We start from the raw sequence: 16861 nt of genomic DNA, 5'->3' as shown, positions 1-16861 counted from the left end.
TAGCGTTGGCTCTCTCTCTCTACTTAACTCTCCTTGCCGATCACTTTCCAGCCATCGACGAAGGCTAATTCCTCCGACGAAGATGAAATCGTCTTTGCCAGAGTGTCTTTATCTTGTACAAAGACAATCATTGGAGATCTTAGACGAAGACGACATGGTCGTTTGAGACCTCCGACGGTCGTTTTCGTCCGAGATGAAGACAATCCTACGAAGACGATTTTGTCTTCATCGAAAGAATTAGCTTGGCTGATAGCTAAGAAGTGATCGGTAGGGAGAGTTAAGCCAAGAGGGAGAGCTGACGCCATCAGAGACGACGAAGTTTGCCATGTTCGACAATGATTTGCAAACCCTAGGAAGGAAATTTTGAATTTTTATACTTTAAGTGGGGGGATTTGTGAGATTTTCAAGCTAAGGGGGCAAAGTAATAAAACTTTAGTTTTTTATTAAAAGACGATTTTAACCTTAATCTTAACTGAGATTTTTAACGGATAGATAGAATTTCAGGTTTTGCAAACCTCACGGGTGTGGTTTTGAGATAACACTTAAACTTGGGTGGAAAATAGTCCTTTGGCCTTATTTAAAATCCATATCATATGATACAATACTTGATATATGATACAAAAAGTTAAAATTTTGATACATGATACAATATGGGCTTATTTTACCATGATGTAGTAGTTTATCAAATAACTAACATTCAGGGAGAAAGCAGTTATTTTTTAAACAGTTGGGAGTATAGAATTTAGTGAAACCCCTGGGGAGGTTTCTGCTAAGTTTTCCATAGAAAACATCAAAATAACAAAATCGATGGTTACAAATTTATAAAAATAAAATAAAATAAAAATTGTAAATGGCGCTTTCGTTTCCTCAATAGGTTGAATAATCAAGAGTGACCCCCACCAAAACCTCTGCAACAACGTCACCAAATTCCTCGTGAAAAACTCCGATTCTTTTCTCGAACACGATCAGGCGTTTTGTTTACTTTGAGAGTTTCTGCTGCGTCTCTTTGTCTTCCTTTGCTGTCACCGTCTTCTTCAACTGAGTTATTAAACGAACCCAACTGAGGATGGGGTGTTGTGTGAGCAAAAAGGCCAAGTTGAAAGCCAATCAGGTTTCACGGTGGCGGTCAACGGGCATTGTTGCTTTACGCGACGCCAAATTGAAGGCAAGGAACCATTTTAATTTGTTGATTTTTGGTCAATTTTTTTTTTTGTGTGTGTGTGTGTGTTACATTTATCTTTTTTTTTTTTTTTAATTTGTGTATGTTATGCTCAATCTGTTTGTCCACTGAATAATTTCATAAAATCATGACAATTTTTGGTTTGATGTGTCGGCCATGTAGAATTTTTAGTGTTAGAAATGAATGAGAATTAAGTTTATAGAATTGGACGAGATTAAAGAACCTGTTTAGAAACTATTATTGATATCGTTGATCAGTGAGTTTTTGAAATTTTATATGAATTCTTTTGCAACAAGGAGCTGAAATTTTTTTTGTCTTTCATGGGACTGGCGTTTGATTAATTTTGTTGGTAGCAATCAACAAATGAGGAAGAATAAAAACTATGCGCATGAAAAAATTGTACAAACTTATTTGTCTAAAATGAGATGACAACTTAATTGAGTGATGTGATTATTTATTTTTTCTCTTATTTTAAAATTATTCAATCAGATATTATTACGTCAGTTTATACAAATAAGTTTGTATAATTTGTTTATACATATAGTATTTCTCAATGAGGAAAGGCAAGTGGATCATGTGCATGCATTTAAGTTCTGTGAATAGAGTCCAGGCTACTTTATTTTGTTTTTAAGGTTCACAATTTGCTGAGGAAGTTTGGTCAACTAAATCATTTGCCTAGAAATGGGATAATTTTTTTCTGTTATAGCATTTAACTCTGACGTTTCTTTGGGGTTTGAATTAAGAGGTAGATGGGCTGATATATGTGGATGAATGGAGTTCTTTAGGTTTAGATCTTACATGAACAGTGGAAAAAAAAGGAAATATTAACAACTCTAACACATCTTGCATATATCTTTGTCTTTTTTGGTTTATCCTTACATTACTCTTTTTGCTTGAATAGACATTTCCAGATGAAGTTCTTGATCTCGAGAAATCTGTGCGCACTCTTGACTTGACAAACAACAAATTAGGTAATGTTTGCTATTGTTCTAATCATTGTTTTCAATCAAGTGAGAAAGCGATGCTGTGAATATTTTCCTGCATGTATATATAATGAAGCCTTAGAGCATTTACAGTGAAGTTGATCCATTCTTCCCGCTTCTCTGCAGTTGAAATTCCTTTGGATATCAGCAAATTAATCAACATGCAGCGCCTGGTGAGACCTGTATTTCACAGTAGTTTACATTCATTATAGCTAATACTTGGAGGCTTGATTTAACAGAACTTGTATGAAAGCTCTATAGTGATATTTCAGAATTTTTACACCTTCAATTTTCTATTTATTTGTTTTTTTATGTAGACGATGGAACTACCTCTTTTCACCAAGTTAAGATTACAAAATATACATATTGCTTATTTTGACTTTAGATTGACAAAATATCTGCGTATTCTTTCAAAGCTTGTTATTATGTGATGTACACTTTTTCCAGTTGAACCATTGCTTTTTGTGTTGCCACCAGATGAAGAAAAGCTTAATTTATTCAATATCCTCAATTTATGATATGATTATATGCACATACTTATTAGAATATTTGGTAAATTTAATGGTGCACTGGTTGCATTGTAGCCTTCTTGGCAAAACTTGAGTATTTGCTAAAGAATCTTTTCCTTTTTTAGGCCTTAGCTGATAATCTTATTGAGCAACTACCAGTGAATTTGGGGAAACTTCAATCTCTAAAAGTTATGACGCTTGATGGGAATCAAATTTCTTCCTTGCCTGATGAATGTAATACTTTTCTCTAAATGAGTAAGAGTCATGTATTTGGTTTAGTTTCATTGCTTTTCATGTTTGATGAATCACCTTCATCCTTGTATTTGCACGCTTTATTGGTCATTTTCTTTTTCCTTCTTTTGGTATAGGATTATGGAGTGACATTTTGTTGCATAAGATGATGTGGTTGTGTTAATTGTATTTGAATTTCTTTTGTCTAGTGGGCCAGCTCGTCAGGCTTGAGCAGTTATCCATCTTAGGAAACATGTTAACCAGCTTGCCTGAGACTATTGGGAGCTTGCGCAATGTAAGTTACAACATTCATTGAAAATGAATTTCGTGCATTGTTTTACCATTGTCATATACTTGCGTGTAGTCAAAGTGAAGTTGTGAAGCTTTTGAACTTGAACTTTGTCAGAAACCCAACTTTTATTTCACTAAAACAGAAAATTAAAACACAAAAACATAATAAATTAAAAATTATTTCATTAATAAAAGGGTTACAAGATAAACTGAACAATTCGAGGAGTTTGGGACCTCCTATTTCGAATAGTTCAAGAACTCTGAGGTCTCCTATTTTCTAGCCATTCTAGGTGTCAGAGACTTCCCTAAATCAATCAAGGTTAGCTGCCTAAATTACCAAACCCTAATATATATTTTTTCTCCCCTTTTTTAAACCCACACACTCTATTTATAATAAAACTAGCATATGGATTGAGGACAAGTGTCCTAATCCTAACATTTTCCTCTCCTTGAAAAACCAATTTATCCTCAAGGTGGTTTCTTTTTTTTATGTATATATATTTTTTCTTATTTTTTTCACTTTTTTTTCTTTTTGATTTTTTTTTTTTTTGGGAAGTCATCACTCTTCTTTTTCAACTTTCAATACATTCCAAGCTTTTACAGTTTTTAGTAACCTTTTTTTTAATTCTGTTCTCTCACTTCTCTGCCACCACTTACTTTTTACTTTCCCATATTCTTTTGCAAAAAGCGACTGCCAGCTTCTTGGTCCCACTGTTTTTTTTTGTTTTTTTTTTTTAACTTCTCTCCTTCTCTTTTCTCTCTTCATCTTTTCTCCTCTTCTTCTTTGTAATTTTTTTTTTCTTCTTTCATGTCCGGTGGACTTTCTTCTCCAGCCAGCTAAACTTTTATCCCGGATCCATCACCGCATAATCGATCTCTTTTAGATTTTGATTTTTTTTTTCCTATTGCTATCTTTACTTCTTTTGTTTTGCTTTTTTCCGGCCAACTTTTCAACATTGATTCCAGTGACTCTTCATTTTCAATTGCCGTTCTGTTTTTCCTACCAGATCTACTGCTTTGATACCATTTTGTTTGAAACCCAACTCTTATTCAATTAAAACAGAAAATTAAAACACAAAAACAAAATGAATTAAAAATTATTTCATTAATAAAAGACTACAAGATAAACCGAACAATTCGAGAAGTTTGAAAACTCCCATTCCAGACAATTTAAGGAGTTTGAGGCCTCCAATTTTTCTGTCATTCAAGATGTTAGAGACCTCCCTGAATCAACTAAGATTGGTTGCCCAAATTATCAAACCCTAATATATATATTTTTTCTCCCTCGTTTGAAACTCACATACTCTATTTATAATAAAAATAGCGTATGGATCAAGGACAAGTGTCCCAATCCGAGCAAATTTTAGGTGTTGTGGATTTTAGTAATGACAACCATGGAATTTGAAATCTGTTGAAGGTTTTTTTTTTTTTTTAAATTATTAGAATCACTTATACCAGCAAAAGCCTCTTTAAATTTTACAACCATGGTAATGGGTCCTTCAAGAGAGAGCTCACCTTGGAGATCATATGCAGTGCCCTTGACAAAATCAAGGATTCCCATAAAACATTGAAGTTAAAAATCCGTTCCTAGGTGCAGGAATCTGGTAGGTATGAAGTAAAGCCTTAAAATGGCTGTTGGGGAGCATTCTTTAAAGTCTGTCTATTGTCTATATCACTCTTCCAATTTTGACTAGAAATAGTGTCTTTCTTATGTGATTAATGAGTTCATGATAAAGAGCTGTTGTATAGGTCCTAAGATAGTCGTTATTCTTTTCCTGGTTAAGTGTTGTAATTTAGAGTCATTAATGGTTTAAACAGTGGTCAGAATAGTGCCTACTGACTAGATTCAAGAGCAACTAGAAGCTAACTGAAATGTTTTCTTCATAGTGCCACTACTTTCTGTTTGTACTTTTGGCTTATGAAATGACCCATTTAGCACATCTCTCTAAGTTGGATCTGATTCTCAAATCTGATTTTGCAGTTGGTTCTTTTGAATGTATCTTCTAATAAGTTAAAGTCTCTTCCAGAATCAATTGGGAGTTGCTTCTCTTTGGAAGAATTACAAGCAAACGGTCTGTCTGAATCACCTTTTATATTCCTTTGATTGCTGCCCACTTTGCTATTTTCTAACTGTTACATATTTAAGTATCAGAGATAGTTTGAGGTTTAGAGTATTAGAAAGATATCCAATGTTTAACCCACTATTTGCCATAGTAATTTTACATTGGTCTTTTATGTTCCTTTTTTTATTAGCAATACCATTAGAAAGATATGCAATGTCTATTCCCCTACTGTTTGATGTATTTTTTACATAGGTTATTTACATTCCTTTTTCTAGACTGTGCTATGTTATTTTACTTTGTCCTCTACGTTGAAATTATTTGTAATTACTTAGTTTCCATGATTAAAGGTGCCAAAGATGAGTTTGGCGCCCAATCAATAGTTTTGCCCAGAATATCCTACCTCATCAAAAATTTGTTATAACACTATAGATGATCCTTTTTTCCATCTCCTAATTTCTTGTTGGCTAAGTATTTCTGCTAAAGAAGTGAAAAACTGTGATAAGGTTTTAGACCTAATGTCCTTTCCAATAATTTTTTCTAATGCAATATTTAAAAGTTTTTGCTTCTTAACATCTGTACCTATTGTTGCATATAATCCTTTTTTCTTCTCGATTTTCCTTACTAGTTTCTCATATCTGTTTGGAGTGCTAAGGCCATGGTGGCCTTACTATAATATTATTTATGTTTCACTAAGCTGCATGGTTTCTTTAAGTTGCAGATAATCTTATCGAGGATCTTCCTGCATCAGTTTGCAATCTCATTCACTTAAAGTCACTTTCCTTAAACAATAATAACATTAGCCAGGTATTTACCACGCAGTTTTGATCTTATGGCTTTTTGATGCATACAGTTAAGACAGTAGATCCACTACCTAATCGTTTTAATGCATACATTTACGACAGTGGATCGATTATCTAATCATTGTTGATTTGTTGAACTGTAAGCTTCTTAGCTTAAAGTAATCAGTTTCCAGGAACACCTCCATTCTATTTTCCTTTTTCTTTAAACTGCTGATTTGTAATTGTATGATAATTTAAGCGTTAACATTAAAAATGCCCATGGAAGAAGAACATTTTATTATCATTACTGCTGAATAATCAGTGTTTCAAGTTTTTTATATCTCTTTATTCTGATTCATGTATGGCATGTTGTATTAATACTCTCTTGGTTTACAGATACCTACTAATCTGCTGAAGGACTGCAAGGCATTGCAGAATATATCCCTGCACAGTAACCCAATTTCAATGGATCAATTTCAGCAGGTAGGTCCTATTTCCCTAATGCATTGCAAGTTTTTGGCAAAAAACACACCCTTGTATGTAATCACTGAACTTCATAAAATTTGAAATTTAGATGGAAGGATTCCAAGAGTTTGAGGCAAGGAGAAAGAAGAAGTTCGACAAGCAAATCGATTCTAACGTCATGATCAGTTCCAAAGGCCTCGACGAGGGGGTTGATTTATAATGTCATTACAGATGGACATTGTGATCAATCTGTTTGGAGTTTGGGACAGATAGCATTGGTAACACATTGAAACAATATAAATGATAGGCCTTTGGGTTTCCCTGCAAATATCTCACTACAAAATTGCATAAAAAATATTAAGATTTTTTTTTTTTTTTTTAAAGGAAGCCTATACGAACTGGGTTGTCACATTGGACCGTAATCAATATTAATTAATGTAAAAATATTTTAATTTTGTGTGTTACATTATTGAGGTGATATTTTCGACGGTCAATATTAAAATCGCCTTTGCACAGTAAAATAAAAATTTGAAAATTGGCATAAAAATTTTGAAAATTTAGAGCCAAAATCTATCTAGAAAGCCACTTTCCCTCCAGAATGTGCCACGTGTCGCTCACCCTCGCGTAATCCAATCATAATCACCAACTCCAAATACCCATAAATAGCACATGCTTATACCCTTCTCTTTGAGTCTGCCTCGCCACCTCCTTTTATCCCATCTTTCCTCGTCGTTTCCGAGGGTACTCATTGTAATTACAATCAAATCCTGTCTTTTTCAGTCATTTCACCCCTTTTCCACTACAATTTCGTTCTCACGAAACTAACCCTATGCGTGCCCTTTTTCGTCAATAATTTTTCCCCTTTCCGATCTCCGTCTTTCCTCCCGCAATTTTATCCGTTTCCTTCTTCTATTCTTCGAATACGTATCGGATTTGATTTTCCCTCTCTTTCGTCTGTTGATTGATCCTTGTATCGGCTCTGGCTGTGGCTCGAATCAATTTCTAGGGTTAGGGTTTCGGTAATTTTCAGATCTGTGTAATCTTCTTGTAGATTAAGTGGTTTTTTCTGATGGGTCTTGTTTTTCATTCAGAGTTCGTACGTATTATGTAAAAAATTTCTATCTCTTTCGGTTTCTAGATTTAGGTTTGTTGACGGACTTTCCGATTTATAGATCTGTTTGTTTGCGGGTTCTCTTGTAAAAATTGTTCTTTTTCTGTCTGTGGGTCTGACTAATTGTGTGTTTTGGTAGATAATCGGAAGATCTAGAGTTAGGGTTTCAAGATATTTGGGACTTTATAATTAGTTATCAATTGAGTGAAAGGGAGGCCTAATTTATCCAATTAATTACGTTTACAGCTTGCAGAAGTTGTCGATCTGAGCTCCAAGTTTCGAATTTAGGGATCTGTAGTATTGATTGAACATTGAAGACATTATAATTTAAGGTAAAAAGTCAATATTGGCTTTCTCAATTATGTCATATTCGAGCATATTTTATTTGTTAATTTATCATAAAAAAAAAAAAAAATTATTTTTACGTTTTTACAAAATTGCCCCTATGCTGAAGATGCCTAGTACTTGGCCCAAGCTGTCTGTAGTTGTCAGCTGCTGCCACAGTGGCAATAAATTTATTGTAAGCATTGATAAATGATACTTGAGGTATTAACATATCGTATATTGATGCTTTACGCATGCATTTTAGCTGACAAAATGGGATCTCTTTCATGACCACACAATTGGCTAGATACTTTTATAGCTACTTGTTATAGAATGCGAGTGTTAGTGCTTTTCTTCCAGCCTTCTTTGTTTTGTGACTCAAACTGAAGTTTTGAACTAGCCAAGCAATGTTCAAGTACATGTGTGTTTTGATTATAGAATTGGAGGTGGCAGTTGTTATTTGTTGTGGAATCTTAAGAGTGGCAGTGTATGAAGTATTACACCCTGTTGTTTGACATGAAATGGATGGGGGGTGGGTTGTTTGGTCAATCATATGTTGGGGTTTTTTTTTCCTTGATACTTCAACATTCAATTAGAATTATATGATCCATTGTTTTTTATAAATTTAATTTAATTTCCTCAATATGTCAGACAAGCATGGTACAAAAGCGGCCTTTTGAAGAAGAGGAATCATTGGGCGTTTCTTCTAAGCATGTGAAACATGTGGGACATGGTGAGTAACTTTTTTCATCCTTGGAATCTTTTTTTAACAGATATCTTACTTTGGATGATGAGGTTAGTCCTCAGAAGTACATTTAATGCTAAATTGGGGTTTTAGTCATGTCTTATGCTTTTGTTATCATGCATCTCAACAGTGTGAATGAGGGCACCATTGCAGCTGATGTGCTTGAGTATCCTATTTTTGATCTTCCTAATTTGCTTTGAATTGCCTGCAAATTGGAAGTACATTCTTAAGCAGATGTTTGTATTTTAGGAGCATTTGGATAGGATTAATTAGTCAGCATGCATAATTGGCTTTGAATTGCCTGCAAATTGCAAGTACTTTCGTAAGCAAATGTATTTATTTTAGGAGCATTTGGATAGGAGTAATTAATCAGCATGCATGATTGAATTACACATTACCCTGTTTTACCATTGGCACAACTCTCTCTTAGTTTCATGTTTTATTATCTCCTAACTCCAACTCTTGTTCGTGGACATAAATTTAGGTGCTTCACTTAATAAAATGGCATGGAATCATTTCCCTATATGTATCCTTAATTTTATCTCTTTAGATGAATGTGTGAAATGGGTTCCTAGGAGTGTTCTATGTTGTAATTTGAAAGCTTTTTATTTGTTACTTTTTAATATGAAAACATGATGTTTTAAGATGGAACACCCTCTGAGCAGTGTATTCACCGATATAGTATTTTACTATTAGTCTCACTGAGCTCTAATGCCTTGTGTAAAAGGTGAGGGTGGATATATTCAAAATAATACTCAAGCTGATGAAAATCTAGCAAGTGATGGCTTTACTGAACGTCAAGCAAGTGCTGATGTTGAAAGCAGTGGTCCTGGCTGCATCTCTATCTCTTCTGGGCCCACAAGTGGTACCACCGAAGAGGATTCCCAGCCAGGGACACCAGTTTTTGTACCAGTATGCTCAGAACGTTTTTATCCTGAATGTGCGCACTTGGCGGTGGATCATCCCAGAGATCTCTATTCATTCCTTATGAATCATCCTCCACGAAAATCTGTTCCTGTTGGGCAAAATCATCAAGCTGATATTCCAGCATGGGGCTCACAGTATGCTGGAGTTGAAGATGAAGAAGTTTATATGGGAACTTGTATCATTCCAATGACTGATTCATCACCACCTGATTTTTATGGCCGGCTTGGAATTGGTAGAAGTGACTGTCATTGTGAGGATTGGGGCTCTGTCAGATGTGTGAAACAGCATATATTAGAAGCAAGAAGGGAACTAGAAATATATCTTGGGAAAGAAAAATTGGCAGAGCTTGGGTTCCATGACATGGGGGAGGTAGTGGCTAATAATTGGAGCAATGGGGAGGAACAAATGTTTCACAAGATTGTCTATTCCAATCCTGCTTCATTGGGTAGGAATTTCTGGAGCATTCTTTCTGCTGTCTTCCCTTCCAGGAAAAAAAGTGAAATTGTCAGCTATTACTTTAATGTCTTTATGCTTCAAAAGCGGGCTGAGCAGAACAGATATTACCCGTTGAATATCAATAGTGATAATGATGAGTGGCAGGGTAGTGATGATTATGGTGCCAATGAAACTGGGATGTCAGATGATGATGATGAGGATGAGGATGAGGACTCTGTTGTTGAGTCACCTGCATACCATCCTGGTTTGGGTTATCAGAGCCGTGAAGATAACTTGAATATTTATGAGGGGTATGCTGAAGAAAACTATAAAGCACATAACAGTAATGAGAATACAAATTCTGTTTGTGATAGGGGCATCACCAATAATTCAGATGCATATCCTGGGAAGTTACCGAATGGTTGTGATTCCACACCCTCATCTAAGCTCCAAACCGATACTCCAGGTGATGAAAAGGGAGACCGAGAAGTCCAAGATGACTCGTGCACATCTTCTGATACTGCAGCAGCTCTGCAGGGACCCCAAATGAAGTTGGAGAAAGGTGACTACTGGCCAGTTAGCTTTAATGAGATGAGCAACGCTAGTAGCCATGAAGATGTATTGGAGTCTTGTGATGCTAAAGTTTGGGATGGTGGCTATACAATTTGCCATCAAAATAAAGTTGATTTATTACCAACTTGCAGTATGATTGAGGAAGTTTTTGGAGATGGGTCATGGAATTTCAAGGTGAGAGACGGCAAGGCTTGAGTCAGTTTCTTGTATTGAGATATGGGTGATAATTTTTCTGCACACCGGTGAATAATTAGAAGAATATTCTTGTAGGAAAAGGTATAGGGTCCAATTTTCTTATGAACGAGAAGTTTAATTTTTTCCTTTTGTACAAAATCATATCAGTGATGATATTCCAGCCGGTACTGTAATATAGCCGTTAAGAAGGTTATTGGTTTTCATGTGTTTGTAACTCTCTTTTGAATTATTTTTATATTTAACCACAAAAAATTACGTTGGGACAAACCTTTCATAAACCCAGCCACAAGACAATATAGTTATCATAACTTACAATGCACAATACTTGTTTAACGATATGATATAGGTATTATTAAATGTATCGAATTAATATGATATATTAAACGTATTGTATAATATGATACGATATAATATATATTATAGATACAAATCGATAGGTATAATAAGAGTGTATATAAAAAATATAAAATTTTCAAGAGTTAGTAATATTTTTTAAAATAATAGTGTATCAATAAAAATTTTTTATTATTTTTTTAAATTTATATTATATAATATGATATTTAATATACTATATAAAAAATTAAATTCTTAATTTTACTACTATTCATGATAATGCTGATTGCAAAAACATAGTGCTATAATGTTTCACTTGACTCTAAGAAGATGATTGAAGTGCATGAAAATTTCGGAATGAAATAGATTCATGTTTCTTTTTATTAATTTTATTTTCCTTATCTTAAAAAGCTTAAAAGTTGTAACAATAATAACTATGAGAGGAAATTGCATTGTATTGTAACTAATTAAAATATATAGCTAATTAGTATTTATACAAACAGATACATATTTAATATTTGTCGTTAAATAATTGAATGATTTTAAATTAAAGATAAAATAATATTCAATTACATAATAACATATTATATATATAGTTATTTATATATCTGAAAATAGGTATGTATCGCATTGTTCATCATGTAAATTTTTTATAATATATATTTTTTTATATTTTACAAAAAAAAAAAAGTTTTGATATATAGAATTTCATAGGAAATTATTAATTATAATTACGTAGAATATCACTTTATATTCATATATTCTAACAAATGATATACCAAATTTGTTTTGGTCATCACAAGAATTTCCATTTAAAAATATTTGAAATAGTATTTATGGTTGAGTGTCACATGTGAGTGCATCTATTTTGCTCAATCGCATCCTTACAAATCATGTACAAGGAAAACGTTTATTTGTTGAGAGACTAATCAGAAACGAGTTCATCCAAATAATCTCCATATGATGAATCTTTCATAATTGGAATGTGTGTTGGTTGACCATTGAATCATAGTACAATACTATTATAAGAAGATTGTAACACCTTTCTTTATAAGTATTATCTTCCGAAAAAAAAGTGTTCCTTTCACTTGACTTAATATGCATGATTCACTTTAAAATATATTAGGAAATAAAACAATTCATAAATACCAAAATTACCTTTAATAAAAATCATTTCATTAACGAAAGCATCAAAAGATGTCCTTAAAATTTATAATCATGAAATAGTGTGTAGCTCATTAACATAACTATGACATAAATAAAAATACATAAAACATCCTAACATGATCTAACAACTTGAATCATGTGTCCTCATGCATCTACTTAAATAGAATCTTCTATCCTACACATGTTTTCTTATATTTTCTTTTCATACATTAACTCTATATTCCGATTGAACTTAATCATTTGGTATACATCTTCGGATCCCAAATTTTGATGATTTGAAATTCCTGATAATTATATTTAGCCATCTAGGGAACACCTTTTGTCCCATAATTTTGATGACATTTAATTATATATGCTTCCTTATCTAGAGCATACCCCCTGACTTAAAACTTTGGAAACTCTATATGCAACGCATGTAAAACTATGGTGACAACATTTTCTTTAGAAACATCATTTTCATTAAACCGTTTTTCTATATAGGTAACGACTTGTCCCTTTGGTCATATAAATAACATAACTGCGTAGTCTCCTTTCCTTATTGTTCGATTATCACTATTGCTCTAGGTTTGAGTATGAATCCTTTTCATCATTCGTCAAATTGTACTGCTACATGTAGAGACTATCAAAATATGGAAAGATCTTTATACAAATAAATTATGTCTTTTATTTCCAAAAATGCATTCTTTCATGGTATTCTTTATTCACTTCTGACTTGAACATTGAAGGTTTTTATGGAGGAAGTGAGAAATTAGCATAATGATAGTTAAATTGCATATTATATTGTGTATCAAAACTAATTTTTTATATCGTATGTTATATTATATCGTAAGATATGTCTTTAAAAAATTATAAATATTAATAAAAAATAAAAAATTATAATTATTATATCATTATTTTAGAAAATATCAAAACATTATTTAAAATTTTAAAATTTTTCAGATATAACCCAACCACATTATCATTTCACTAAAAAGATATATCTATTCATACTGATATTACGTATTTTATCATATGATACATACCATATCATATAATATATTTATATTATTATATTAATTTGATATATTTTATAATATATATCATTTTTTATTTGTATCATATTATATTATATGATATATTATATACTATATTCATATTTTAGGCCAGATGATAAAGTTTGGAACATACTTGACAACACTAATCATACGACCTTTAAGGATGCTTCATCTTCATAACAGAATCGTTATCTGACTAATATGTGGCAGAATTGTACGTGATGTGCAAGTGGCATCAACATCCTTGTAGCCCAAGAATTTCATCACAAGTCGATACCACTTAGCGTCCTTTTTCGTACTAGTTGAAAGCAAAATCTCAAAATCCTAATAATTTCAATAAAAATGGATGAAATTATAATAAATGTTAAAATTAACAATTAAAAAGAAAGATAACAATTGTTTAGTATGTATTGCCCCGAGCCAAAATAATAGGCAAATCCTCCCAACTTGAGACGTTGTTGGTCCTCCATTTCAACATATGAGAACTCTAACAAAATTCCCTAGGTCTTGTGGTCTTGTGAATTCAAAACTACAGAATAAAAATAAATGTTCTTAGTAAAATATAGTGGAAAGGAATAGTTAACAAATAACAAAAAGATGCTTACCTGGAATGCTAAAAGAAAACCCATCGATGCATAATTAAGTGTAGGAGGGACATCTACAAACGGTGGATATCAGCGAGCAACGTCCTCATATTTATTTTGTATAGTCTACCTTATTGAATCAATTGTTAAATTCCAACTATAAAACCCATGTGTAATGTCTAAAAATATCCACTAAAATTAGAAAGCACCTCAAAACTATTTTCCTCTTGTCTAATCCCATAACCCTATGGTGGAGAAAATACAGAACCACCAACTTGAAAAAATCGTCATCGTTGTTCCTACAAACCTGTGCTTCAAAAACAAAATGGAAAGCCCTATAACAAACTAAACTACATTCAAAATCACAGTTAAGACTGACACATATGATTGTATGTTGATCTGATAACTAGACTTTAATCCAATCACAATGCAAATGCCAAAGGGCTAATTAGATATCCACCCAATTAAGTTGAAAACAAACTCCAAAGACGGGTTTCTATGATTAATTTACCTAAAAAGTACTAAATGAAAGAGCACAACACTAAACCTAAACTTCTCCATATCAATAAATTGCCCAAAACATGAGTCTCAAAATAATTCCTTCTAAGTCCTACTCAACTTTCCATGTATGAATTTTTCCTATAATGTTATGATGTGCTCTAATCTTTAATTGCATCCTAAAGTGCATTTTATTAAACCTATATTGCCCTTTCTCGAAATTAACTAGATATACCAAGATCATACCCTTCTCTTCTCCTTAAGTTGATCTTTTTATAAAAAAAAAAAAAACAACAGAATTCAATTTAATATACAAGAGATATATTGTTAAAACAAATAAGCGTACGAAATTAAAAACATATACAATTAAATAAAGTGAAAGAAAAATATTATTTTGGGCCTGTGGGAAATTATCTTTGCCCCTGAGTAGGCACCGTGCTTATTATTTTGCCCTAATTTGATTGGACAATGAGCAATAACTGGCGTAGGGCAAATATCAATTTTCCCCTAGTATGCGTCCTAAGTGCCTTAGCACCCCATTTATAATGAATAATGACTGGGCATTATGAATAATAATGGCCAAACGACTATTTCCCACCCAAGGTATGTTGTAATGACAAGTTTCCCCCTTTTAACTATGGAAATACCAAACACCCACCCATGGCCAGTTAAATTTAACGTTAAGGGTAAAATTGTGAAAGTTTGAAAACAAAAATAGCCTAAGTTTAAGAAAATGGCAGTTTCACCCTATTGGTTTTGAAATCTCCGGCGACCTCTCCGGCTCCGTTGCCGATTAAGAATCCTCTCCTTCCGTGATTGGTTTCCTCCCATTTGGAGGTCCGATCGTCGCCGGAAAAGCGGTGGGAGACGAAGTTCTTCGTCTTCCCAGACGAAGAACTTCGTCTTCCCCGACGAAGTTCTTCGTCTCCCACCGCTTTTCACGATCGGACCTCCAAATCCGATCACCGGATTCTTCGGGAAGAAGCCGTCGGCAACGGAAGAGGTCAGATTTCAAAACCAAACCCTAGAAACTGCCATTTTCTTAAACTTAGGCTGGGCAAACTTTAGGGGGCAAAAGGAGATAAAATTTTCAGGCGTTATTCTGTTAAATTTAACTGGCCATATTTCCATAGTTAAAAAACTTGTCATTACAGCATACCTTAAATAGTCGTTTGGCCAATAATAATTTGACGCAATTGCGCCTATTAGGTTTTTCATGTCTGATTACAGAAAAATCGTCTTATTTTTTGCCAAATTCATAATTTAAATCAACAAATCAAACAATAAATTAACAAAAAAAACAATTATTTATTATCTAACAATCAGTTTAAACTTAAAAAGACTTTAAAATACTAATCAAAATTAAAAATATTTAACCCTAAATCCAAAACTTCCTATCGACAAAAAATGTATCATTTTCTAATAAGATAAAATAGTCTTAACACACAAATCACAACGTAATTTGGCGAAAAACAATTTCAATAAAATACATTTTTTTTGTTTTTATTCATATAATTCATAGAGTATTAACTAACATCGATTTGAATAAATAAAATTAGACTATTTAAACTAATTTTCCTATTTTAAATATATCATTAACATTAAAATTTATTTTTAATTAGAATATTTTGTGATTGATGATAACATTTTTTATTGTTAAAATATATATAAAATCAATCAAATTGCTCAAATCTAAAAAATATAGAAAATCAAAATCAAAACTTTGAATTAAAATTGTTGTTGAACTACAACATATATTTCCAATTATATTATTAGACTGGTGTTACCATACTCCAAAAGAAAAGAAATCTAAAAAGAATTAAATAATGGATTAGCAAGTCAAAAAGAGAAGTGGGATTTACACTCTCCCATTATGAACAAGAACAAGTGGTGAACAGCACCTTCCATCATTCTCATTTGGAGATTTCTCATTGTTTAAAAGGATAGATGCTTTTGCCACTCAAATTTACTACATTTCTCCACAGCCTGACATAATTTTCCCAAATCATGTTGTTGACGCTCTCAAATATTCTCAATTGTTGACTGGGAATGCCCACTACTACTTGTGCTACACAAACTTCCATGCCATGGTCGGCCGCCTTGCTTTATAATTCTTTGATAAATTAGCTTACTTCAATGGTTGTAGCAGTATCTTATCCTTTCCAAATTTAAATTAATCTTATAAAATAATGGCAATATATTGTATATATCTATTTCAGACACACATGAAATATGTACCTATTTATATATTTAAAATAGGTATACATAATTTTATTAATAGAATAATTTCATGTCACATGATATTATTTTATTATGTAGTGACCTAACTCTACCCGAATGGTTGTAAATATGGCAATGTATATCTACATTAATTGCAGTATTTGATGTTACAAATAAACATGCATCTTATTGGTTTTAGGCTTATGTACCAGAA

General features: G+C 32.7%; 2 protein-coding genes across 4 annotated transcripts; both read left to right on the top strand.

Annotated features, from left to right (window-relative positions):
* Positions 1-849: 849 nt before the first annotated feature.
* LOC123211278 (plant intracellular Ras-group-related LRR protein 7) lies at positions 850-6965 on the top strand. Its single transcript, XM_044629900.1, has 9 exons — positions 850-1165; positions 2082-2151; positions 2290-2336; positions 2798-2906; positions 3113-3198; positions 5176-5266; positions 5976-6061; positions 6433-6519; positions 6611-6965. The coding sequence occupies exons 1-9, from the start codon at positions 1067-1069 to the stop codon at positions 6719-6721; spliced, it is 786 nt and encodes a 261-aa protein (XP_044485835.1). The 5' UTR covers positions 850-1066; the 3' UTR covers positions 6722-6965.
* A 212-nt stretch (positions 6966-7177) lies between these two features.
* Positions 7178-11014, top strand: LOC123211277. 3 transcript variants are annotated; one of them, XM_044629896.1, is made up of 4 exons: positions 7178-7520; positions 7859-7944; positions 8588-8669; positions 9409-11014. In XM_044629896.1, exons 3-4 carry the CDS (start codon positions 8594-8596, stop codon positions 10809-10811), a joined length of 1479 nt encoding a protein of 492 aa, XP_044485831.1. In that variant the 5' UTR covers positions 7178-7520; positions 7859-7944; positions 8588-8593; the 3' UTR covers positions 10812-11014. The 3 variants fall into 3 exon arrangements, with proteins under 3 accessions (XP_044485831.1, XP_044485833.1, XP_044485832.1); XM_044629898.1 differs by lacking the exon at positions 7859-7944; XM_044629897.1 differs by having other exon boundaries at positions 7178-7944.
* Positions 11015-16861: the final 5847 nt, after the last annotated feature.

Source organism: Mangifera indica, chromosome 3 (genome assembly GCF_011075055.1).
Source record: "Mangifera indica cultivar Alphonso chromosome 3, CATAS_Mindica_2.1, whole genome shotgun sequence".
Lineage (NCBI taxonomy): Eukaryota > Viridiplantae > Streptophyta > Magnoliopsida > Sapindales > Anacardiaceae > Mangifera > Mangifera indica.
Note: the sequence above shows the minus strand (reverse complement) of the source record. Positions and strands in the feature narration are given on the sequence as shown.

What these genes read in the sequence shown, in the direction of transcription:
- LOC123211278 (XM_044629900.1), top strand. Translation starts at nt 1,067, where the DNA reads ATGGGGTGTTGTGTGAGCAAAAAGGCCAAGTTGAAAGCCAATCAGGTT. An exon ending in CTTGACAAACAACAAATTAG is followed by an intron (nt 2,152 to 2,289) that starts GTAATGTTTGCT and finishes GCTTCTCTGCAG; the next exon opens with TTGAAATTCCTTTGGATATC. An exon ending in TAATCAACATGCAGCGCCTG is followed by an intron (nt 2,337 to 2,797) that starts GTGAGACCTGTA and finishes TTCCTTTTTTAG; the next exon opens with GCCTTAGCTGATAATCTTAT.
- LOC123211277 (XM_044629898.1), top strand. Translation starts at nt 8,594, where the DNA reads ATGGTACAAAAGCGGCCTTTTGAAGAAGAGGAATCATTGGGCGTTTCT. An exon ending in TGTGAAACATGTGGGACATG is followed by an intron (nt 8,670 to 9,408) that starts GTGAGTAACTTT and finishes CTTGTGTAAAAG; the next exon opens with GTGAGGGTGGATATATTCAA.